The sequence below is a fragment of the Pteropus medius genome, unplaced genomic scaffold, assembly GCF_902729225.1.
Source record: "Pteropus medius unplaced genomic scaffold, Ma_sr-lr_union100, whole genome shotgun sequence".
NCBI classification, from domain to species: domain Eukaryota; kingdom Metazoa; phylum Chordata; class Mammalia; order Chiroptera; family Pteropodidae; genus Pteropus; species Pteropus medius.
In genome coordinates, this window is record NW_024350927.1 from 8,015,328 (window position 1) to 8,041,921 (window position 26,594).

At 54.9% G+C, this 26,594-nt stretch overlaps 1 protein-coding gene across 15 annotated transcripts in view; it reads right to left on the bottom strand.

Annotated features, from left to right (window-relative positions):
• CAMTA1 (calmodulin binding transcription activator 1) overlaps positions 1-26,594 on the bottom strand; it is a 784,924-nt gene that overhangs the window by 514,214 nt on the left and 244,116 nt on the right. For all 15 annotated transcript variants that reach the window (XM_039842316.1, XM_039842302.1, XM_039842305.1 and 12 more), the window contains one exon: positions 13,579-13,646. In XM_039842316.1, the coding sequence (XP_039698250.1) occupies positions 13,579-13,646 (68 nt within the window). The remainder of the gene's footprint in view (positions 1-13,578; positions 13,647-26,594) is intronic.

Consider the following 26,594-nt stretch of genomic DNA (forward strand, 5'->3'; position numbering starts at 1 on the left):
CACGTACAGGCACACACACCAGGCACTCCTGAGCATGCTGTCTGGAAATTACTCTCTAGTTATCTCAGACATGCGTGACTTGTGTCTCCACCTGGATTAGGGGCCATGTTTTCTACGTGGCCTTTGTAACCACAGTGTCCGGTCCGAACCCATGCGTGCGGCGGGCACACGGTGAAGGCCCGTCAACAGCCGCTAGACACTGCGGAATTACTCTTGGACACCGCCTCTTCTCGCTCCACCTGCCATCGGACACACCTGATGAGACAGGCCGTCCCTGGCGGTCCCCGCGCCACCTCCCGAGGCAGCAGTGCGGTCTGCACGTTGGTGACAGGGTCTTACTCTGCAAGGCAGCAAGACCACCAACCCAAACCGAGGGAACCCGGGCACCTCCCCAAGGCACAGCCAGAAACTCAAGATATCGAGCCATCTGCCTATGCGAAGCCATGTTCCAAGCCAATTAGGGATAATTTTAGGAGACCAGGCTCACGAGATGCAGCATCAAACTCTCCCCTCTGAAGGGAAGGCTTACCGTAGGATCAACTTCTCCAGAGCAAAAATGTCGCTGGAAAATTATAATGAAGACTTGGCGATGCAGAGAAAACGGCTCCGCTGGGTTATAAATACTCCCGCGTGCCCGCCACTCGGGGCGGTTAAAAATTATTTTAAAGCACTGAGACGCCGAAGTTGGAAAACAGCGCTCGTGTGAGTCAGAAAGATCTGGGCCCTGATCCCAGCTTCTGTGGCTAATTAGCTGAGTGACCTTAAGGCAGGTAACACCACCTCTGAGACTCAGTTTCCACACCTTGAGCTGAGGGAGGGAGGTGGCTGGACAGGAAGAAAGGGGGCTATGCTTGATCTCTCTCTCTCTCTCTCTCTCTCTCTCTCTGCCTCAGTATCCCATAAGCACATCCACTTTGTAGGGCTGTTATGATTGAGACTCCAGATTTGAAGGAGCTTCGCGAGTTATCAGCAGCCTATGAGGAACTAAAACCCTGAGTGCCAGCCCTCAGGATGGCTGCTCTCAGCAGTTTTACACGTTAATATAAACCAGACCTAAAGGAAATCCGATAGCTCGAAGACACAAATAAAACTGAAGCCGCAGGTGACCCCGGCTGCGAGCGATGACCAGACGGCACCGCACACACCTCCTCCGACTCCACGGGAGAACCGGCTACGGAGAAATCGGCTTTGAGGCGCACGGAGGTGTCATTCTTGGAGCAGGACGCGCGTCCTCCTCACGTTCGGATTGGGCTGATGTTAAGTCCTGAATGAACACCGAACAGTTCGGAGCCGCAGCCAGACGCCAGCTGGAAGGATGGCGACCGGCCCCCTACGGGCCACCTCACCTCGGCCGTCGGGAGCCGGGGACGTCACGGGAGAGCTGGCTCACGTAATTTTCCTAAACGGCAACGTTACTTCTGTGAATTCAGACACTTACCCAGATGACGAAGCCCTAACTTTCCGGCAGGGGGGTAAACTCACAAAGCGATGACCTTAACTTAGTAAATTAATTCCAAAGCACAATTGTTTTCAATCTTCATTTAAAATCGGCCTTCGTTGATCTAGATTTAATGACACAGGAAATGGAAATTCCCTTAATAAAATAAGTTATGAATATTTATCACCCCATTTTACCTGAAAATTGAATAATTCATCAATTAACTTTACTATTAATTATTTAATGAAAAATTAATCAACTGCAGAACTCTCGGGCCTCCTTGCAGACCCTCCGGCCTGGGGCGGGGAGGTCGGGCAACGGCCAGGCGGTGGCTGTGGATGATTCCAGGCATGCGACAGGGGATACGGGGTTCGGGGTGCCTCTTCTCCAAGAACCGGAACAGACCACTTGCTCACAAAGCGAAGGTAAGGTTTTCCTCACCTTGGAATCTGTACCATGGTCAAAAAGGAACTCCAAGTTCAGTGACCATTTTAAGAGTGCATTTCTCCCAGATTCTCTCAGCCGGCCAGCCATCGCCATCCACGTGGCCTCAGTGTTGTCCATTGATGCGGCTGCGACGTGGGGCTCTCACAGCGGGCACGGCCCCAGCCCGAGGCCTCAGGCAGGCCCCAGAGGAGGGAGTGGGCGGCAGAGGTGAGAGAGGGAGTGAAGGAGGAACACAGAACGCGAGGGGACGGGGGGCGGGTGGGATGTGACACCAGCCAAACGCTGGGCAACTCGCATTCTCAGGGCACCAAAGCTTTGAGCTTGGAGCCGCCGAGCACCCACTCGCCCAGGGCGGCCCGGCTCGCTGAGCGTCCTCTGATTCTCCGAAGTGGGCAGGGTGGGTCCTACTGTGTCTTCTGAGGGGACACCGGACGCGGATACCTCCGGACAGACGTCCCATCATGAAAGCGCGTGACTGCGGCTCCCTCCCAGCTTCTCCCAACTTCCATCCTTGTCCATCCGGTGCTGTCCCGTCTTCCCGGGTGACCAGGATGAGGCCGCTCAGCACATCCGCTCGCCCAACTGCTCACCCCTCCACGGGGGTCCTCACTGTGTACCCTTAGCCTGGTCCACGTGCACCCCGCCCTGTCCCGTACCTGCTTCTCCAGCTCCACCGCTCACGACACCAGCTGCCAGACCTGTGCCTGGCCTCACAGTCCCCTCGCGCCTCGGATCTGCACGGGCCACGACATCGGCCCAGGACTGAGGGCTGTCCTTCATAACGTGCCCGTCCATCCCGTCCCCGACACACACACACACACACACACACACACACACACCCAGAACGCATGCTCAGCCTCAGCCACTCACACGCATACTCACACACCCGGACACGCACACACTCACACTCACGCTTCAGGTCTCTGTCCAAGCCCAGCCCCTCAGGAGGGCGCCTGGCCATCCCGCCCTCCCCGTCCCCACCAGAGGGACCGTCCATGGCACTCCTCGAAATCGCCGTGACTGTAAACGACGTCTCCTTCTCTACCCCATCCCCAAAGCCCCGATACGGCGCCTGGCACATCTGAGCGATCAAAAAGAGTTCACTGAATAAACAGATGGCCGGAAGCAGACCGAGGACGACATGAGGTGACGATTTGGTGTCCTGCGCCCAGGAGTGAAGGGCTCACAGCAAGCCCCAGGGGAAGACGAAGCGCCCTCCCCAAGCAGCGCCCCGGAGGCCCCCAGAGCCCGGGACCGGGAGGCAGAGGAGCTGCGGGCTCCACGTCTGTGAAACGTGGAAGGGCGGGTCTCGCCGTGCGGCCGCGGCTCCCGGGGGAGCGAACACTCTCTGCTGTCGCCCCTCCGTGGCTGCGCGAGTTTTGTCCTTCCCTGAACTGTGCCGCCTCTCGACGGCTTTTCGCCGAAACCCGGCAGTGGCCTGGTCTCCCCACAGACACCCCGGCCCCGGCACCAGCCGCCTTTGTACGTACAAGTGCAATCCCGCCACAGTCGAAAAGGTCCCGGGCCCCAGGAGTTGCCAAAAAAAAAAAATCCGGAATTGCTACAGACCTAGGGAGGGCGGCGATGGGACTCACGAGGCAGCCGGCCAGCCCGGGGGGGCTCGGCGAGGCCCCCCAGCCTCGTTCAGCCAGAACCCTCGCCCCGACACGCGGCTGCCCGGCCTGGGTCCCCTCTGCCCCTCCCCAGAGTCACCTCAAAGCAGCTCAGTCAACAGTGAGGCCCCCACCGGGTCAGGACAGGGCGGCCCGTACAGAAGAATTGATTTCTCCTTTGAGGAGAAATTTTCCTCTACCTGAAATGTTGCAGTGCTTCATCGTATCAAATCATTGAATGAAAAGAGGAAATCTTCCCCAGAGTTTCTGTTCTCACAAAAGGAAACCGTGACTGAAGCGGGAGAGCGTGCGTGTGTAGGCGTGTGTGTGGGCGTTGTGTGCTTGCGTATGTTGTGTGTGCACGTGTGTAGTGTGTGCTCTGCGTGTGTATACGTGTGTGGTGTGCACGCATGGATATGTGTGTATCTGTACATGTCTGTGCATTTTGTGTCTGTGTGTGTGCATGTGTGTTGCATAATGTGAGTATGTATGTATATGCACTTGTGTCTGCATGTGCCCGTGCATGTGTGTCTATCCGTGTGTGTGCATGGACTGTACATTTGCACACGTGTTTGGAGTATTTTTCGAAGCCCCGTAATAAAGCACTGTGGGAATCCTAAGAGCAAAGACGATAACACTTCCGGAGGAGGGCGGGGGACCCTCCAGGCCCGAACGCCCCGCTGACTGGGGACTGACTCGCCACACGGAAAATCACGAACTGCACGGAGGGGTCCGCCCGAGAACGTGCCTGCCCACCTGGCAGTGCCGCCAGACGCACGGGCGGCTCCCTTTGCCTGCGGCCGGCAATGGCTCGCAGGGTCAGAATTCACCCAGAGGACACGCCAAGGTGCCGATCCAGCCCATTACAGAATCGCAGACAGCCTGATTTTCCAAATCCAGGGGAGGGCGGTGAAGAGGCTAAGAGTAAGCTCGCAGGCCCCAGACACGAAACGCGACCTTAGGCCGTGGACGCCGATGGGCAGGCTACGTAAACGCCTGCCGACGTGCGTGCACAGTGCCAGGGCCCCTTCATTCCCAGAAACGGCCACCACCGCCAGGCTGTCCTGCTGAGAGATGCCAGCAGGCACCACCTCGGCTGAGCGGTTCCCCATCGAGCCACCCGGCACCCCGCCTCGCATCTCCGGTGCCCTCACGAGACACCCCTGCCACATGGGACTTTTGTACCATCCAAGGAACCTTTGTACCTTCATAACCACTGAGATAAAGGGGATCGCAGTGCCATTTGTCAGGTGGCATGCACTGCGTACTGGATGGCCCCAGCAGCCCCAGGACCCTCAAAACTCTGCCCATGGGGGACCCTGCCACACCCCTCGTGCAGACACCAGGAAAGGCTCTGGACCAGGGCTGACATATTGAAGCGGGGGTGGGGACAGCTGCTGGCAGTGGTCTCAGCCGGGGCTGCACCCTCACACGCAGCGAGTGTGCACATCTCGGCAACGCGGCTTCCTCGGCCCTGAGCAGTGGCGCATTTAGAAACCTCTAAACTGCATTCTGAGGCATTTGTCCCTGAGAAAGGGAGGAAGAGAAGAGAAACAGCAAGCGAGACTGGGAGCCTCAGAAGGGGAAAGAGCGCGAGAAGACGAGAGGCCAGCGGGGAGGGCCGCCAGGCGGCACGGAGGACCGGGCGGAGGACCAGGGGTGAGCCTCGGCTCCAGTGGCAGGAAAGGGCAGGGCGAGGGGGCTGAGACGAGCATGGGTCAGATATGTCGACACAGTCTAGAGAGATGGGACGCAGATGCGGGGTCGATGACAGACACAGCCGAGCAGAAGCCGCCGAAACGCACGTGCCCAACAGTGTCAGCACACCAGGTCGCCTGCAGAGCCCCCGAGAGACCCAGAGGTGCCCGAGGAGGCAGAGGCCGGGAACGGGGTGGGAGATGGGGAGAGGCTGCAGGCACGTATGTGGGAACGTCAGACCATCCCAAGGGACCACCCGGCCTCTGTCCCCGCCGAGGCACGTTCATCCTCTGGAGAGAGAGCCCAAGAGACTCTGGACCTGGGGACCGCAGAGCAGAGGCAGGAGACACAGATGCAACCCCGGGGGACGAAGTGATTCGTGGTGAATCCCCAAGCACCACCCCCGGCCTGGTTCTCGGACCACTGGAGGCCAGGCCGGCCCGAACCACCAGGCGGCAGGCCAGTGGGTCCCTCTCTGGAGAACCGCGCGCATGTCCAGGTGTCAGCCTCTGGCCTCTCCCAGCCACGCGGCTGCCTCTGTCAAGCCCTCCCCGCTGAGGAAAACAGCGGAGGGCAGAGTGGGGGAGCTAAATCCTCAGCACCCACAGAAGGAAGTGAAAATCAGCGTCTGAAACGGGCGAACTGAGAAACAGCAGAATAACCACGTGGCAAGATCTGGAGGTAACATCAGAACAGGAAGAACTGGAAGAAGCCACTTCTGGGAACCAGGGCTGAGCTGGAAGGCGCAGCGCTGATGTTTCTCCTTACGAATCTTTTAGGACCATTTGACTTATTAAACTGAGGGCATGTATATTTTTGATATAAATTAAAATTGTAAAAAAGCATGGAGGCGGGAGCTGGAAGCTGGCAGCTGTCTAGCCCGGGGAAAGACAAGACACACAACATCCGTTCCCGTCTCCCAGCTTCCTCTCAGAAGGGGGCCCAGACTCACACCCCTGGGAGAAGCGAGGAGGGTCGTGGGAAAACCCGGCACAGCTGGAGGTGCCATTTCAACAAGCGGCTGAGAACGGCTGAGGACACATGTCCCTGTGTGTGTGACGAATGCCCCCTGCCCATCGGCAAAAAGGGCAGTCACCTAAAGACAACCAGGGTCTGCTCCCAGGGGCACATGGACGCAGGGACCTGGGCAGCCAGCGCGCCCCCCTCGGCCCCCTTCCCAGGCACGATGGGGGATCGGCGAGGTGGCCTCCGCCGTCCCCTCCTGCTTTGCCACCTCTGCATTCTGCGATTCCGGATAATGACCTGGAATCTGGGACAGACCCACTTCTCCGTGGAGGCTGGGGAATTCCCCACCACCGACGAGACACCAGACACTTTATCGGGATCCAGGTCACAGCTCAGTCCCGGCCTCATCCCATCCGGAAGCTACAGGACCCCCGAGGCAGATGCCTGGGGGTGGGGCTCCTCGAGAGTCCTGAGCCGGCAGGCACCACCTGTGAAGTCCCCTCACGCTGCATTTGCTCTTCGGTTAACGATGACAGTGGGGACTTCGTCAAGGATTTGCTCGATACAACAGGCAAATGCTGAAATGGATGTAACATGACACGTCGTTACGTTAATTTGATAGCAGGTCCCCAATCCAGCATAATGCAAAGGTCACTACATTGAAATGATTGCCGACCTAGTTTATTTTTTTCTTCTGCAGTTCTGAAGAGCAGAGGCTCGGAAGTGATCTAGGTGTAAGGCTGCCCTTCCCAGCTCTGTCCCCTAACAGCGCCCCTGACACACGCGTGCACGCACATGCGCGCGCGCACACACACACACAGGACCGAGCCCCAAGCCCCAATGCTGCCCAACTGGACACAGAAAGCGCGACAGAAGCAGCTCGGGGAACCTTTTCTCTGATTGCTGTAAAACACGCGTAACGTGCAATGGTAGCCATTTTAAGAAGGCTGCTCAGCAACGTTAGATACAGTCACCCTGGCTGCAGCCAGCCCCAGCATCCACCTCCGGAACTTTTCCATCTTCCCATACTGAATCTGTCCCATCACACACTAACTCCCCATGTCCCTTCCGGTCTGGCCCTGGCAGCCTCCGCTCGGCTCAGTTTCTGTGGCCCTGACACGTGTCAGTGCCCCCGTGAGGGGACTCACACAGTGCTTGTCCTCTTGCCACTGGCTTATTTCACTTAGCAGTGTCCTGAGTTCGTTCGTGTCATAGCCTGGGTCCTAACTTCGTTCCTTTTTAATTCTAGGAACGTTTTAACCATCCAGGTGGAATCTCCACAGGACTTTTGCCGTTCTGTCTGGTCACGTGAGCAGCCTTTCCCGGAAATAGGGGCTTGGAAGTGGCCAACGGGTCACCGCCCTGTGCCACTCACAGAGGGGCTGGAAAAAGCAGCGCCAGCTGCTCAGGGGCCAGGCGGGGCCCGGTCAGCTTGGCTTCTAGGAGCCCTGTGCCCACACGCGGGCACTGCCGCCCGGTCCCCTGTAGTGGTCTGTGCTGGTGCCACCTGCTGCTCCTCCACGAGCCCGTGCACCACCCCGTGCCCCACAGAGCCCCGGCTCCTCTGTGCTCAGCTCCTCAGAGACCAAAGAGACAGGAGGATCCAAGGGCGGGGGAGCCGGCGACAGCTACGTCGTCATGTGATGGACGGCACGGCAAACGTGGAGGGCTCGCTGCCCGCAGGTGCGTCTGGGGAGGGCGCCCAGGACATGGGCGACCCGAGAGGTGGGCAGATCGGGCTGGACATGGGCATTCGAGGGATGGCCAATGGCCAGGCGGAGGCGAAAGCAGGGGACACGGCGGAGGAGTTTGGAGCGCAGTACGCAGCCCCTACGCGGAGCAGGTGCGGAGTCGGATAAAGGCATCTGGGAAGGTGGGTCCAGGTGCGCCAAAGACCTCGAACACAACACTGGAGTCTGGTCTTTATCTCGTAGGAAGTCACCGAGGTTTTCAAGTGGGACAAGGACGGAATAAGAGGAGCCGATTAGGAGACCGGCCTGGGGCTGGGGTCCAGCCTGGAGAGGGCAGCTCAGTGGGAGCTGCGTCGATGGTCCGGGCCGCGCTGGTGCGGGGAGGGGCCACGCGGGAGACTAAGGGCGTGAACACGGGCTGGGACACGGGCAGAAGGACGAGGTGAGGCTCTGATGTCTCTAACGTGAGGTGGCTCTTCCGAGCAGCAGGGACATCAGAGACGAAGACCGCATGGGAGCGAGGCCTCCCCTGTCTCCCTCTGCGGGGAGACGAAGGCGATGGGCTGGAGACAATACTGTGACATGCAGGAGCCCCGGAGAGAGGCTCAGACCCGGGAACTGTCCACGGAGAGTGAACTGTCACCCCCCAAGAGAGCTGGGAGCCCCGGGAGGAGAGCGCGGCAGGGAAGGGCGCAGGGCCCGAGCTCGGTGTCCGCCCTCGGCCCGGCCCCCCGGGGTGGGAATGGGTCCAGGGGCGGACGGGGTCCCAGGGCTGGGAGACGGGGCACGGGGTCTCCCGCGGTGTCACCTGGGTCTTCTAGAGGCTCAGGTCTCACTTTTCTTCTCTTCCTTTTCAGACCCCTCCCTCGACTTGGCTGTTTTACTGCTTATTGACCAAGAAGCATTTAGTGTTCATTATAGGAAAATTCTATTACCAGCCTTTGGTGCTTCGGCGTTAAGGTGCTATCTATACAAATCTAATTAATTAATTAATTAATTAGATCGTTAATAGCGCTGTCCAGCCCTCTTCTACCTGGCGTACACAGGATTCCTGCTCAGCAACGTTAGATACAGTCACCATGGCTGCAGCCAGCCCCAGCATCCACCTCCGGAACTTTTCCATCTTCCCATACTGAATCTGTCCCATCACACACTAACTCCCCATGTCCCTTCCGGTCTGGCCCCGGCAGCCTGGGGCTGGGGTCCAATCCACCGTGAGCCTTGCGGGTCCCCAGCTCCCAGGGACGGCTGTACGTCTCCCAGTGGAGGAGAAACAAATGACGGGGGTCGCCAGAGTCTGCAGCCCACCTGCCAGCGCTCTGCCCAGCTCTGCGCTCGGCCCCACGGGGGGAGTGCCATCCTCCCGCTCGGCCTGCAACAGGCAGCTAGATCCAGTTCAGGACGCAGCACAGGAAGCCACCTGGGCACTGTGCCTGAGCCCCGCTCACCAAAGAAGGAAGGCTCTGCCTGTGGCCTGGGCCTCCCGGGCAGCTCCGAAGACATGGAGACGGGAGGGGAACAGGAGCTGAGGGCCACCTCAATCCCACGCCCATGGAGTGGGGTAGCGGCAGAGCATGAAGCTAAGGTCATGGGCTTGGCAGTACAGTGACCTGGCCTTCGGCTTCCAGTTCTGACACTCGCCGTGCAAGCTGGGCCAGATCCTGGGTTCTCTCCGCATCTCCCTGCCTGGCAGAGCTGCCGAAACGGATTTAAACGCACAGTGCCCCGCCCACGGCACTCGGTTAAGCGGCCGATGGGGAGGGGGGACACACAAGACGAAAATAAAATAGAGTAAAGCGGGTCTCCTCCCTCGCAACACCCAGACTCTTCCCGCCTCACTCTCATGCACCCACAGATAGTAATTAGGCGCCCGCCACGTGTCCAGCCCCAGTGGGGGCGCTGGGGACACCCGCATGCAAGCCGGACCAAAAGTGCCTCGCCTCGCCTCGGGGAACAGGAGGTCAGATAACGAGGGCACAAATTAAACAACTAAGCAGGCGAACGACATCGCGTGTCAGACGGGAGGAAAGGGGGTCTGGTCTGGCTGGCCAGGGCCTGGGTGCGACCTTAAACTGTGTCCAGGGGAGACCTCGCACAGACAGCGACCCCCGAACCAGGTGGAGCCAGCGGGAGGAGCCAGAAGAACATCCTCAACGGAGGGAGGGCGCTCTTAATGCCACGATTCTAAACCCACCTCGTGGGGGGCGGAGTGGGAGGCTCCCTGGAACCCCCAAACGGCCTTTTTACAGGGCTGGGCACACAGCAAGCACCAAATAAAGACGTGCTAGAGGGTGATTTTTCAAGCCACCGTGTCTGGAAGGCCCCGGTTGCTGATAATACAATATGGGCTGTTTGAACACTCAGCATTCAGCCCTGTCTCAGTGTTACTGCCGCCCCCGAGGCCCCCAACCCCCCCCGAACCCCGGAAGCCTCCGTGCAGCACACCTCATTATTAAGCAGCGGAGCGGGGCTCCCGGGACCTTCTCTGTAATTAGGGCAGAAATCGAAGCTTAGGGCTATTTGCCACCCCCCAGCCACCAGCGAGCCACAGAGACGAAGAGAGGGCCCCCCCGCGGCTTCTATACCAACATCTATATGGGACCTGATTACGACAATTAATTTAACAAGGATGCCTCCACACAAACAATGCATCATTTTATTAGGAAACTCTATAAATGTCAGCGGTGCAATTCATTTTTATTAATTTTCTGAAATGGAATTAGCAGTGGCGGCGACGGCGGCAAACAGAAGTTGCGTCGCCTTCTCGTAGGGCAGAGCGTCGGCACCATTAATCCCCTGACGCCAGGAGGCTGGCTGGCGTCAACTCAGCAGTTAACTGCGCCGATTAATTTCAGTCCTGGAGACGGGAGCGGGGGGACCCAAACTCCACTCGACAACTAATTTAGGAAGGTCCTTGAACAACCCGAGCGACTTTTCCTGCTCCTGGGACGGACGCTTTCAAGTGTAAGCACGGAGTGGATATTGTGGTACTAAGTAAGTTCTGTCTTCACCCCCCGCCTCTAGGGAGGAAATCGGTCCCTCTGGGGCCTGCAGACACCCTGGCAGAGGCCTCCTGACACCGAAGCCTCCGGCCCGGGGACTGTCCTCGCCGACAAGAGGAACGGCGATGTCCCCATGCAGTGAGTGACACAGGCCCTCACGGCACGCAAGACAGGACCACAGATATGACCTGACTCAGCCCCTATGATAGTCAACATCGGCTCCATCCCCATTATGAAGAAGAAAAGGTGGAGCTTTTAAAGGGGCGAAAGTGACTTCTTAACACCACAAAGCTATGGAGGGACAGGCCACGGCTCAACCCGCGTCGGTCAGCATCTGAAACCCACATCCCTCTCCTCCGCCACGTGCGTTCCTTGTGCCTCTAGGCGGGAGGTCTCCTGGCTCTATTTACACTCCGAGAAGCCAAGGGAGTCGGGCATGACCCTGAGTGACACCCGCCCTCAGCTGCAACCCAAGTCCTGAAGGCGGAAACACGGGGCGGAACGCCTCCTTGAAACACAGGCCGCACTGCGTCGAACGGCGGCCGAGTGGGACGCGTGTCTGCGTAACTGAAATCAGACATCGGCCCGGACACGGCCCGGAGATCCCGCTCTCTGGCTACAGGGACGGTCTCTCCTTCCACTCAGATCCAAGAGTGTTCGCCGAGGAGCGAAGGGCACGTAGAGTGGCCGGAGCCGTGGCCGGGAGTCGGGAGATGGTGCGGGGGCAGCTGTCAGGCCGACCTCCTTCTCCCCAGAGAAGCTGGGGCAGCGGTCCCCACAGCGAGGCCCGAGACTGGCCGCACCCCATCGCCTGGGAACTCGTCAGAAAGAGCGGATGCTCAGCCCCCACACCTGACTTACTGAATCAAACTCTGGGCGCGGGGCCCAGCGCGTGGGTTTAAAAAGCTCTCCTGTTGATTCGGATGCCCGCTCAAATTCGGGAATAACCACCCCGCAAGGAGATGCCCCCAGAAGAAAAGAGATGGGTGCACCAGGCCTTCCGCAGTCTGGGGTGCAGCTGTGCTCAACAAATGGCAGACTGTATCACCCTTCGCTATCCACTCCGTCCCCACCCACAATCTATGGGAAAATGTCCTTCCTGGCCCCACTCCCACTGGGCTGGGCCACGGGAATTGCTTTGGCTGATGGATCTGTGAGCAGGCATGACACATGAAGCCACACCCAGCAGGGGTTTTCGGTATGCCTGCATGGACTGCCTGGAGCTTTTAAGCCTCTGCCATCCTCCATCAGAATCAGATGTGCTAGGCAATGGGCACTTCCTCAACCTAGGTCCTAGAACAAAAAGACACATCGAGTGGTCTTGAACTCAACCCAAAGCCACAGCCAAACCACAGACCTGTGAGCAAGACATAAAAGTCTACTGTCATAAGTCATTAAGTTTGGAGATTGCTTCTTACATAGCATTATCACAGCAAAAGCCACTCGATTTAATAGCAAAGGAAAGCATGGCCCCAGGAGGCTGAGGAGTTGAGGACATCCTGCAGAGGGATTCAGGTGGAAAAGTAGAAGAAGCCTCAGGGCCAACCTCTACCCCACCTGGGGGACATGAATCTCAGGCACGATCCTCCCTCTCCTCGGTAGCCTCTGACCGCCTCCAAAGGGCAGATTTTACCCTCACTTACCATGTAAAAACCTAGGCCCAACGAAGTAGGATTTTTAAGTACCTTCTAGAAAGAGTAGACATCCCAGAGGACAAGACCTTCTTTCTTCTGTGGCTCAGAAAGGAGGCACAGGTCAAGCTGATGGCCACAGGGGCAGAGGACACACCCCCATTCCTTTCTCTGGTCCCAGTTGACAAACCTGGAAAATTCAGTGCTCTACCCAAAGTGAAACAGACTGAGCATTTCACCTCTTAAATCCAACCCACGGCCCAGACATCCTGTAAGCCACGCTCTTCAAACTAGTAAACACCTGGCCCTGTCACAACTAATAAAAAAAGTGGTGGCAATTGGAAGAGAGTGGCCACGTGTTTCCGAAGCTCTAGAACGTGACATGTCGCATACAAAAACAGAGCTGGGGAGGAAAGAAGAGGCTGCCTTTAAGAAAAACCCCAAACCCCAGCTTCACAAAATGCTGCCACCGCGCCGGCAAGACACAAGTGGGCTGCATCTCCGCCAATTCCCTCCAGTCCCACGTGGCGAGAGCAGCTCAGCGTTTGTGGCATTTGGCAGATTCAAGGACGCTGACTGCGTAATAAACTGCGAACCCAGCCGTCGCTTCTGATGTAGGAGACTCTACGACCACGAAGAATAACTCGCAAAACGAGAACAACCGGTAAAGAGCATTGAGATGAAAGTGGACAGTGGACGTAGTTTCCCTTTTGAAAAGTAACTTTCTAGAGGACACTGGTGGCAGGTGGGCACTTTCCGGAGAAACAGTTGGCAGGCGGGGACTTTCCCCGAATCGACCCCTGACACTCCCACCCGCCAAGGCTCTCGGAGCGCCCGGCCGAAGGATCGGGCATTCGGCTATCAGGTTGAAAGTTCCGACCTGCATGACGGTGGCTGTGCTGTTTCTAAGCCGCATCATTGCATTCGCAACCACGGTCTTAGGACAGACGATGAGACCTCAGTGTCACGAGCTATCAAACACAACATGGCATTTTCAGCTTGCCCACGAATGGACTGGCCAAATCAGGTCATCAATGAAAATCAATCCATTTACTGTACATATTTGAAAAACGGCAAGATCTGGGACATTACCTTGTCTTAGGGGATGTGGTTAGCCATTCTTCGTGTTTCTCAAATGTTATTAAATAAGCTGCAATTTCCTGAAACAGAAGAATAAAAAGATAATAACAACAATTAGGTCATGTCGGATCCCGAGAGCTAAGAAAGATTTTGCCGTCCCCAGCCGCTGTCCTCCTCTGCGAGGCTGGGACCCCCTCTCTGCCAGAAAACCCTCGACTTGGGCTGTGTTTCTATTTCGATTTTTTTTTTTAAGCCCTTTCCATTCAACCTGCTCTACAACAATAATCAAAGCATTGGGTTTCAAAAGCTGAGTCGGTGGTGAGGACAAAGATATTTCTCTGCGGGGGGAAAACATCAGACACCATTTTGGATTCCAAATGTCATTAATTTGAAGGAGGGAAAAACACACTCCAACAACAGGTCTGCTCACGCAAGGTCATAATTGGAAAGTTCACTCTGTCTCCTTCAGACGCCGGACTGATTTTTCATCATCGTCACAAGAGACGCCGCATTCTCTCAGCCTGATTCCCAGCCCCCTGAGCCAAATCACACGTAGATTAAAAAGAAACGATAAAGCCATACTCCAGGAAGAGAGAAAGTTAACCTTTCCCACTGCTGCTAACTGAGTCTATTGAGCAGCACTGGAGAAAGAAGAGTGATGTCAGCAGAGTTTAAGGCAAAGACGGAGAAAATGTGGGCACCTGGAGGTAAATTAAATATTTATAAACACAACAACATCACCGCAGATAGAATTACTGATTTATTAATAATTTCCATAAAAAGCCAGTGGGTGACATCAACATAAGTCATTGCTCCAGCTCCGAGGCATGATATGGCCCATTACTTTCAGCTCCAAACGGATCTGCTAACGTGGAATTGGCAGGGATTGTAAGTTAAGTTAAGGTTGCACTAGGACACGTTTCCCTTGATCTTGGCAACGATACGACACAGAGCTGCTGCCCTTGACTATCGAAAACATGCAGAGAAGAGACCTCAGCCTGGCCTTTCTGGGCCGCCAGGCCTCCTCGAGGGCTCCCCGGGCTGGGGTCACCCACCCGACCAGAGGCTCGCAGCCTTCCTCTGCAGTGAGCCTCCGCTGGGCTCGGACATAAGGGAGCTGACGCCTGTGACCAAACACTAAACTTAGCCTTGAAGAAAAAGAGACCATCACCAAAACAAGGTAAGCAGAGCAAGTTAAAGTAGAAAACACCAGCCATGCTACAAAGTGTAAAGGCCGCAGGCCCAGGTGGCGGTCAGGGTCTCGCGTAATCACAGAAACCAGCCGTGACCACGGGGTGGCCAGTGACCAGTACCTGGAGCCCAAGCCAGCTCGGTCCAGAAGCCCGGCCCTTCCGCCAGGCACTGGGAAGCAGGGGCCCGCGCTGCCTCATTGCACGGGTTTCCATCACTCATTGCACCAAAGCAGCTGATGGATGAGCACATGGTCCTCTCTCATCCCTGAGCCTTTCGGATGCTATGTCCTAGCCTGGGAAAACGCTTTCCCTGAGGTCTCGCGAGAGACAGAGACCAGCTCCTTGGGCTGGCCCTCCTAACTCTTCATGACAGGGCTGGTCACCCACCCCGTGTGCCCCACGGTACCTGGCACCTGCCACTGTGCGGGGTTTATCACTGTGCATCCCAACTGCTCATTTACTTGAGTGGCATCCGCCACTGGACCATGAGCTCCCTAAGGGCAAGTAATATGTCATCACCGATGCATTCTGGGGACCTCGGAGCATCCTGATGAATGTTGGTTACACAGATGGATGGACGGGAAGGTGGATGGATGGGGGGCAGGCATTACAGAAATGAATGTGCTCCTATAAGTGAGCGTGAGTGTCTGTGTGCGTTCATTACTAAAGAGAGTTGAAGCGAGAACTAATAAGCAGCAAAAACGCAGCAGTTCTTGGATAAACGCTCACCAGAGGTTCAACTAACTCAGTCGCTGTGGGAAGGTGACACGGTATCACGGTTGAGGACATGTGCTTCGGAAGCAAGCAGACCCGGCTCTGCCACTTAACAGCTGTCAGGCCCTACACACATGACTTAACTGTCTGGACCTCAGTTTCACAGCGCTGGGATGACGTGCAGTAGCTGTGAGGAGCCGCGATTCTTAACACAGTGCACAGATCGATGCCCGCAGCCGAAGCCACCGTCACCATCATTCCGAGGTCCACGTGGTGTGAGCCGCCTGTCCAGAGGCCCCTGCCGAGGTCGCAGGTACCACACAGTGCATCAGAAGATAAAGGGACAGTCACCTGCACGGATCCCCGCCTACACTCTCCTGCGCCCACAACTGGCCCCACCCCCGTAACCGTGCAGAGTCGGCCGAAGTCTGTCCCTCCACTTACGCATTGGCGCCCATTTGGTTTCCCAGGACGGTGAGAGCAGATGGCTGCTGGAGTCGGTACGCGGATAAACCGAGCCCCTGACGTGGATCGGTCCATCTACCTGAATCTGAGGCTGGGTGTCCAGAGCGGCCTGTGCCAAGCGGACCCCTCGGACCCACGCCCTTGCCCGGGATGATGCTGAGAGCTAAGTGACCCCTCCTGGCCCAGAAGGATGGGGACACAGTGCATCCTGGTCACCTCCAGACCTACTACAGCATTCCGAGGATGCAGACGCCCAAAGGAGATCTGCGTGAACACCCCTCAGCCACCCCTTGCCCCAACCTAGTGCGGTCCCCCCACTGCGCCGTTCCTCAAAGAGGTCGCTCCTTGGACCCCTTACTGCAGTCAGTATTTAGTCTACAGATATTTCCTGAGCACCCATAACGCGTGAGCCAGTGACCACACCCTGGGGGCCGTGGCAGGTCTGCTGAGCTGCTGTGCAAGCAGAGGCCCTGGGAAGTCACACTGCTTTGTGGACTATCTGTGAGTATGAGACACTCCCTCCTCTGCCCCCAAGGAACAACGACGCCTCCCACAGAGAGTCACCTCAGTGGACCACCCAGCCTTACTGAGCAAAGGAAATGAAATGTCTAGACCTACACTCCAGCCTCTGTCCTGCTCAAGTTGCCTAGGCCCCAGAGCTGACTTCGACCCCCAAGGACATCGCCACCCTGCTGCCTGGCTCCCGGATGGGCTGGGCTGGGCTGGGCTGGGCATGGCTGAGTCGACCGGTCGCTCCCAGACCCACGACTCCCAGTCTGCCCGGCCCCTTTCCCTCATCTGGGTCTTGGCCCACCTCGTCATCGGGTTGGCACACCGCGGGTGGGACTCTGCCTTCTCAAAGTGTAGGAACCGCTTGGAGAGATCGCTCTACATATGCCAAGGAACCACGCAGACTATTTAGATGCTAAGTAGGGTGGAGGAAAGTAAGAACCACCAAAATTCAGAGTAGGGAGAGTCTGCTGGACCAGGAAGGGGAGTGGTCTCGGGGGGAGAGGGATGTTACCATCCGTGTCACTGTAACCATCACAATGGCTAACGGCAGCAGACTGATGCCCAAGGCCGGGTACTGCTCCAGGGCCCCATGGAAGGTAACCTCACTTAACCCTCACAGCAAACTCTGACATAGGAACCATACCCATTTTACAGGTGGGGCAGCCGAGGCACAGAGCAGTTAAGTGGTTTGCCCAAGGTCACACAGCTAGTCTCTGCAGAGCCAGAACCCGAAGCCATGCAGAATGGTTCCAGAGCCCACACTCTCCACTCTTGTTCCTAACATCTTAGAGGACAGCCATGAGCTCAAACAGAGAAGAGAAAAGCCCGCATGTGGACAGCCACGCTTTCCCCAACGCAGGCCAATGGCCTCCTGCCCTCCACTGACCCAGAGTCACTTCACTGTCCCACCTGCCCCCAGAGACCAGGAGGAGCCAGAGCGAGTCCCCACGAGTGGGGGCTCCCCTTCCAGCAGGATCCAGCTCATTGCCAACCAAAAACCCTTGCATGATTCATCTACCTCAGTGAGAGGGAAAATTCCTTATATCCACGAAACTTGTTTAAAATGTCTCCTCTCAAGGCCAACAGAAATGACAAAGAGGTGCTGTAGCCGAAGAGAAGAAAATGTCTGAAATCAAGGCTCTTTAGCCCGACCGTCCGCCCTGCCCCCCGCTTCCCCGAAGCTGCACCATCGCAGGGCTCCGAAGAAGGCAGGTGGAGTCACAGATCAGTGAGTCTTCACACAGAGCAGGACCCCGAGGCACAGGGAACAGAAAGGACTTGCCCAGGTCCAGCACATTCGTGGCTGAGCGAAACCAGGACCCCGGCGCCCGACTCCCAGGGTGTGCATGACCTTTCCCGCTTATCTGTTGCCCCTCAGACCCAAGTCCAGCCCAGGATATTCACAGAATTCTCAGACGAGAAGAGGGCGCGCCCCAAAGAAGTGACAACAGGAACTCGAACAAAAACGCGTCCGCGAACGTTCACGCAGCGTTACTCACAACGGCCAGGGAGGGAAGAGCACAGTGTCCGTCAGCGGATGGACGGACAGACAAAACGTGGGGAGTCACGTGACAGGATGCCACGCAGCCATAAAAAGGGAACAGAGTTATCACACACGCGACATGGATGAACCCTGACCACATGCGGAGTGAAAGGCGCCAAGCCCAAAGGGCCACGTACTGTCCGATTCCGTTTATATGGAAGGTCCAGACCAGGCAAATCCATAGAGACAGAGGCAAATTAGTGGTTGCCAGGGGCTGGAGGAAGAGGGGGGTGGGGGGTGACTGCTACACAAGTTAGGGTTTTCTGGGTGTGATGGAAATGTTCAGAGTAGCCAACATTGTGAATCCACTAAATGTCACTCATGGCAAATTTTATGTATTTTTCCACAATAAAAAAAAAAAAAGGAGCAGAAGAGGCTGCAGGTGCCCAGCGAGGTGCAGCGCCGGGCGAAGCGGACGCGGCCAGGGAGGGCATCTGGAGCGGGCGCGGAGCCCGCAGGCCGTGCCCGGCTCTGCCTCGCTCAGCACCTCGCTCCTCCTGGATGCTAAATCCTGCAACGGCGCTAAGAAGGATGGCTCCACTGTCAGGATGAAGGAATTCACTGCCGGCTCCAAAGCAAAGACTGTCCAGCCTGCAGCTTTTAAATGTTTCGTTTGTCCTTTGGATGTTCCAGTAGAAACACTGTCGTCCGGTGATGATGTGTGTGTCAAGAGAACGAGCTGTAGCAGAGTCGCACGGGCCCCTCGTGTCTGCTTGGCGTCGGGCTGGGTCCCGCTGACCAGGGAGGCAGGTGGGCCCCTCCCCACGGGCAGAGGGAGAGAGCGGGTGCGGGGCGCAGGGGGCGGCCCAGCTCCGCCCTTGGCATCAGCACCTCACGACGCGCTGTGCCTCTCCACCACCCACAGGCTTGCTGGCCACTCGCCACCCAGTCGCCAGGTGGAGCCGGGCCTGCCCACCTCCGGCTGATAGGTCCTGACAGACAAGGGCGAAGCCCACCTCAGGGTGAGCCAGCTGTGGGCAGGCGAGGCTCAGGGGTTATCTGCAGAGGCTGCCACCGGGACCAGCGTCGTCATGCCCCCTGGCTGTTCCCGCCCTTTCCCGCCTCAGCCCCCATTCGCCCACCCCGTGCATGTAACCTGCCTGGCCCTGCTCAGAGCCTGCCTCCTCCGGGAAGTCTTCTCTGCTGTCTCACTCCAACTTCTGGAACCTTTTCGGCAGGGGTTACACCACTCCTGGGCTCCCAGCACACAGAACTTTCTGTGGCTAGCATGCGTGACCACGGTTTTTCTCCCTCCTGGTTCTGAAGCGTCCGCGGAGGGTCCGAGGCTCAGTTCCTGCAGCGGAAGCCGGCTTTCAATGCAGACGCAGGTCGAAGGAGAGAATGTAAAGGGCAGAAACGGATAGAAGCCCGGCCTGAGCCAACTCTTGCTGCCTGGTGGGGGTGTCGAGGGTGCGCCAAGCCTTACTGCAGGTGCCTTAAGGCTCGGTGCCCTGTGTGAGGGGGTACAGAGATGTCTTGCCAATCACGGCACGTTTGGATCGCAGCCTGTGGCCAGGCCAGCGGCCTCAGAGCAGCGCCGTCCAGTAGAAGCATAACATGAGCCACAAACACAAGCCATGGGCATGATTTTAATACTGTTAGAAGCTATATTTTTTTTTCAAAAAAAAAAAAATGTTTAAAAAGCAGGAGAAAGTGATCTTGAGAATAAATCTTATTTATTAATATATTTTCTATTTTAAACCAATGACTCGCACTGGTCCACCTCGGGGGTGGGGGCCGTGTCCTGCCTCTGGTGTGTGGGAAGCTGCATTTGTTCGGGAGAGGATGTGGGACTCTCAGAGGGGCCGAATTCCCTGCCGCCTCTCAGCCCAAGCTTGCTGTCACGTCCACCTGCTCTCCAGAAGGAGCTACCTGCGGCAGACACCCTACGGAACCGTCTAGCCCAGAGGGACTGGTTTCCCCCAACGATTCCCTCTGAGGCAGCCCCCCAAAAAAGGATAGGAGTCCCTTTCCTTCCATCATCCTCATCCAGCTCTCCCAACACGGTCCATTCTCGATCTGTCTTCAAGACGTGAGTCCAATGTCGGGGAGAGAGAAGGGTCAGGTCTTGAGGAGAACAATGTCCTTATTGGGACAAATTAAACAAAACAGCAACAATATACAGAGATATGTTTTATTTTTTATTCTCCTGAGTCCAAGCAATAAAAAAAAAAAAATCTGTGGTCTACATAATCTCAAATATTTTGCACACGCACACACAAAAAATGGATCTTTTAGCCAAGGGATATTGTTTAAACTCTGTCTTTTTATGAGAGTTCTACATGAGGGATTTATCTGTAAGGGACCGAAGCTGAGGGGAACAGCCAGGGCCCTCGGAGCAGCTGGCCCCAGCATCTGCTAGAGCCACAAAATGCAATTATATTATTCCCAAACGAGAAGTAAAAATATCTTGTTTCCAATACTCTTGGTTTTAAGACTCGTACTTAATGTCCTCTGGGCATTTCAGAGGTGCCAGATCTCCGTGTTATGTACTTTATGAGGGATGTGTGGACGTCATGTTAATGACTTCTAACCAACATATTTACAGTGGGAGCGAATTTTCCCAGAACCCACCACTCACTGCACTTTACAAAAAATAATTGGCCTTGATATAAATTGATAGGCAGCCGCTCCAAACCACGCTCCCAGTGGCGTCTCCTGCTCTCCCATGACTAAAGCTGGTCGGTCTTCTCCTTCCAAGTAAACATTCATCCCAACCCTGGGGCTAATAGTGTGATGCCCCCTCTCTACATACCCCTGACCCACTGATGTCCTTCCCGAGGGCCCAGCCAGCACCCTCTACAGGGTCCTCACCCACAGGTCAAACCAACACCCCAATCATGCTTTCAAAATGACCAGCTCATTATAAACGACTAGCTGGAAAATAATGGTTTCCGTTATTTTTATTTATATATACAGCTGTACTCTGAAAATGTATGTGGGTGGTGGTGATTAAGGTCTCAGCGATCCAAGGGCGTCTGGAGGACTTTCTACAGAATGGTGAGTAGCAATGCGAGATACACTCCTAACAGCCTGGACTTGTGAAATAAAGCCCGGCCCAGTTGGCCGTCTGTTATTTAGATGTGGTAAAGCATCCTCGTGACCACTGAAGTGCCAATCGGAGCAGAAACAATGAGCATCATGAAAAGGTTCAGCGGAAGATTCGGAAAGAAGTCATCCAGCCAGGCTTCCATCCATTTCATTATCCATTCACTGGCTCAGTCATTCGATGAATCGTTGAGCACCTACTGTGTGCCAGGCACCACGCGAGGCCCTCGTGATGCAAAGACGCATGAGTAATGGACTTGGAGGACGGGGCTGGGGAGACGGACAGGCTCCGGAGCTATCCGGTCCACCGCGAAACAGCGAGCACTAAATGAGCAGCCTGAGCAATGTGCTCGTGCCAAGGAGACCAGCGAAGGCGGCGCCCAGGCCGGAGCCTTCCAGCTGCGTCTCGAGGCACCAGGAGGAGGTCGCCGGTGGCAGGCGGACGGCGAAGGCACCAGGGAAAGGAAACGGCACGTGCCAATCGGGAAGGGGGGAAAAGCCAGGGTGTTTCGGGAGCTCTGAGGAACGTGATGCAGCTGGAGTCGGCGGGGGCGGGGGGAGTGACGGGCCCAGAGCTGGGGGGGACAGGGAGGCGGGCGCCCGACTGCGCAGGAATCGACAGGCCTGGCGTGTCCCGGGGGTGGGGACACGGAAAGAGCTGTGCCGGGGAAGCGTGGCTCCGCTGGTGCCACACGGAGGCTACCGGGAGGGGACCGTGTTTACAGCCCAGGAAGGAGACGTGAACCGTGGCAGAGCAAACGGGAAGCGCGGAGCAAAGCTGAATGTTTTCAAAAGTGAAATAAATGGGGCTTGCGAAACAACGGGCTGGAGAAGAACGAGGGAGAGTGAGGCCGTGAGGACGAGGCCATGAGGACGGCTCCAAACGCGAGTCCCCCCCGGCACCGAATCCCCACCGGGACCGAATCCCCCCAGAGACGCGCTTGCCCGGTGCGCCCGGTGCCCGTCAACACTGAAAGGATGGGAGACGGACAGTTCCAGCCTCTCTTGGAAAATAAGATGGTTCGGCAGCTCTAGGCCCACAAGTCCTGCCGGGCGCCCGCTGACCGCCGCCCAGAGAACCTGCCCTGGGGATGGCCTGGGCCCTCGGGGAGCCACCTTCCCAGCCCGGCTGGCAGGCTTCGGTGACCGAACCCGGCTCAAAACTTATTTTAATCAGCTCCATTGAGGTGTAATTTGCACACGATAACATGCGGCTCATTTTTAAATGTCCGGTTTGGTGAGCGTTAACAAACAGGTAGAGTATCTATCAGCATGTTCAAGACAGAAAACATTTCCAGCTCCACAGAAAGTTCCTCGTGCCCCTTTTCAGTCACTCGTCCTCCTCCTCCAGCCTCCAGCGACCGCTGATCTGCGTCTGGTCATTGTAGATTAGTTTCGCCTGTTCTAGAATTTTTTAAATGAAATTGCACAGTACAAACTCTTTTTTACATCTGGCCTCTTTTGCTCAAGGTCACACCTTTGAGATTGATGCACGCTGTCGTGTGGACCAGTACCAGTCCATTCTTTTTATTGCAGAGAATAACCCCTCTGTACGGCTATGTCCTCAGCTGTCTGTCCACTCAAACGTTAAGGGACGTCCGTGTTGTTTCCAGCTTGAGGCCGTTATGAATAAGCGATTATTAACATTCACTGATGAGTCTTTGTGTGGACGGACGTTTTCATTTCGCTTCGGTGAGAACCTGGGCATGCGACTGCTCGCTCATGTGGTACGTGTTTAACTCGATACGAAACTGCCAAACTGTTTTCCCAAGTGGTAGCACTGTTTTATATTCCCATGGGGAATGCGAATGAGTTAAAGCTGCCCCCACCTCTGCCAACACTTAGTGCTGTCGGCTTTTTCAATTTCAGCCATTTGAGTGGGTGTGTAGTTATCTCATAGAGGTTGCAATTTGCTTTTCGCTAAGGACAGGTTTTTCATGTGTGAATTGACCATTTATATACCTTCCTTTTGTGAAATCTGTTCTAAGTTTTGCCTGATTTTTAATTAGGCTGTTTGTACTTTTATTGTTGAATTGTAATAGTTCATTTTGTATTCTGGATGAGTCCTTCATAGAGTTTATGCATTATGAATATTTTCTTCCAATCTCTGACTTACTTTTTCATTTTCTTAAAGTCATATTCTATAGAGAAGATGTTTTTCGTTTTGGTAAAGCCAAATTTATCTTTTTCTCTTTTCCTGTCCAGTTTAAGAAATCATTGTCTGCTACAAGTTCTCTGCCGTTTATTTGGGATGTTTCGACTGTTTGTATTTAGAATAACATCGAGACGGTCGATTTAAATTTACCATCATTCTATTTGTTTTCTACTGATTCCATTTGTTCTTTGTTCCCTCTTTCTCTTTTCCTTGCCTTTTATTGGATTAACTGATTTTTTTTAATATTCCATTTGATCTACAGCATTGGCTCCTTAGGTTTGCCTCTGCTTTATGTGCGTTGCTCTAGGATTTACGTCACACGTCTTTAATTCACAGAGCCCACCCCGTCATGTCTACTGTAAGGGCTCAAACGACACATTTCCATTTTGCCCCTTCGGCATCCCTGGTATTATGTGTTGTCGCGTATTTTATTTCCAGATATGTTATAGAACCCAATGCGTGACTGAAACAATTAATTATCTTTTTTTAAACGTTAAAATGAAGGAAACCATATTTACCTACGTACTGGCCATTTTCAGCCCTCAGCGTTCTGTGCAGCTGCCAGTTTCACCTGGCATCACCCTCCCTCCTCACACGAAGCCTCCTTCAGCGTTTCTTACAGTGCAGATCTCCGAGCAACGAATTCTCCGACGTGTGTGTGTCTGTCTGTGGGTCCGTCTGTCAACTGGAAAACATCTTTATTTCACTTTAATTTTTTTAAGGATAATTTCATTGACTGTATGAATTCTAGGCATGGGGTTTTTTTTGGCCCCTTTCAGCACTTAAGCGATTTCATTCCATTGTCTTCTGGCTTGCATGGTTTCTGGTGAGAAATCTGCACAAGTTCTTATCACATGTAATGTGTCTCTTTTTCCCCTGTCCAGTTGGTTTAAAGATTCTTTTTATCACCGTTTTGAAGCGATCTGATCGGTGCGCCTTGCTGTGGTTATCTTTGTATTTATCTTGCTTGGGGTGTGTTGAGCTTCTTGAATCACTGGGTTCATAGTTTTCGCCAAATTTGGAAAACTGTCCGCCATTATAACTTTAAAGAAACAGTGCTGAGCTCTGCTCTGGCAAGCACATGAGTTACTTGTGGGTCAACCTGACCCCTCGAAACTTGTTTCTAGTCTTCGTAAAGGTGGGTCGACAGCACCTCTTACTCTAGAAATGTTCTAGCCCTGTTGTTGCTACTTTTTCCCTTCTGAACCGAATGCCCCCTTTGTTCAAGGAGGACTCTCCGATCTGGCTGGTCAGAATCTGAACACCTCCCAGTCCTCTACGCGCTCCAGAAATTGTTCACCTTACAGCCCTCGGGTGCTTCTACCCCACCCTGTGGAGTGTCCCCTTATGCTTCGACACTTTAGTATCCGACAGAACTTTCCAGGGGAGCCCAGGCAGAGTTCCGTAGCACTTTCTCTGCAAGGCCCTCTCCTCCCTGATGGTCTGCCTTCCGAATTCCGGCCATCTCAACCTCCCCCAACTCTGACATCCGTCCCCTCAACTCAGCAAGATGACGTACTCTGCACAGGGTACCGACCTGACCCCAGTCCCGAAACACCTCCAGCAGAAATATAGAGTGACAGCAGCACACACAGTCTCCTCTGGGGAACCCAGTCCTATCCCGACTATTGTATGACCCCTGAAAATATTTATTTCACATATTTTGCCTGGTCTTGTAATTATTGATGGCAAGAGGACAAATCCGGTCCCAGTTACTCCAGCGTGAAGAGCAGCAAAAGTCTTGCCATGAATTTTTAGATTTTCACTTTCTTCTTGGAGAGGTCAGTAATTTTTGGATAAAGGACATTGCCGGCCTGAGGCAACTGGATTAAAACTTTGAGGGATCCGCAGCTGCCTCCGAGAGAGAGGTGACCACGAAGCCTATGGGATCCAGGTTTTCTCACAGACAAAAAGCAGAAGGAAGAGGTGGCATCGGGGAGAGCAGTCCACCACACACCCTTCGCCGCTACCCCGGGATCAAGATGCGGACTCGCTGCTGACACATTCAGTCCAGGAGTCAGAAGGGCCTAAAAGAGCACAGACTGTTGCCGTAAGTCCTCCCAGAATAGCGATACGAACCTGAATACAAAACAGAAGGAGCGTTGCCAGACTCTGGCTCCTTTCTCAACCTTGGCAGGATTCTATCCGCACAGAAAGTGTCACTGACAGCCACACACTGCCAGCTCCCATTAAGGACTAGGGACAAGCTATAAAAAAACATTCTGTATCCACTTGGTCTTTGTGTAGCCACCTCCCCTTGAGATAAACTTTGAATCCCTGTCTAAATAAGTCGGAGATTTAAATCGGGTGTGTGTGTGTGTGTGTGTGTGCGTGCGCACACACACACACACTCCCCCATACCGACAGATAACCCCGCCCACGATGCAAAAATCCCGCCTCCCCTCTCACATATTAACCAGCACGGCTCTTGGGACGTGGGTCTTAAATCACTCAAAGAGGTCACAGAAGGCCTTGAAAGTGGCAGGCATAGCTCTGGCACCTACAGGAAAGAGCAGACCTGTACATTTTGCCTTGCTCCAGGCCCTTTCTGCCTCCAAGCAGGACAGAGCCGCCCAACTCCGAACAACTAACAGTAAGCCTGACCCATCCCCCACCCCCAACCCAATAAAACTAATAAAAACAGAAGCAAGCCATCTTCAAATTAACACATCCAAGATACAAGCAGAAGCCATTGATCAAAACCTCCTATCTTCCCTCAAAGCCGACAGCAGAGCAGCCCTAACACCCCATAATGGAATCCCATTATCTATAAAAGAAAGCCATTCCAGGGGAGAGCCACAAACAGACACTCAAAAGAGGCTGGCAGAGGGGAGACCCCTCTGCTCCCACAGACGGGGTTCAACACTCCAGCAGACGGAGCCATTAGAACTACAGCGAGGAGGAGGCACCGCCCACAAGTCACAAAACTGAGAAGGGACTGAAGGAAGAAGGCCGTGGGAGAGAAGGTTCCAGGGCCGCTTCGTTGCACCTGTGCGAAGGCAGAATAAGAGCCGATTTCGTGTAGGAAAACGCAGTCAACAAACATCTTCCCTTAAAGTCCAGAACTATCCGAATTCGGAAAACACGGGGATTTCAGCTAAAGTAGGGAGCAAGTAGGATTAATCATCAAATGCCTCAAATCCTTAATTCACGCTTCAAACAAACAAGTTAATTGTGTAGCTAACAGAGTGTGACTTGATGACAGGCCACCAGTGGCCGTCAATGGATGAAAGGTGTTTGGATTTCATAACCCGCCTTCGCAAGAGAAGTTCGGCTGAGTCACCACCTCCATTTGCCAACACCTGTGATCACGAATCCCACATGGCAAGCAAGCATTCCCAGCTCCGAGCTTTTGGAATTGAAGAGTAAACAGGAGGAGAATTCATGAATTTTCGAG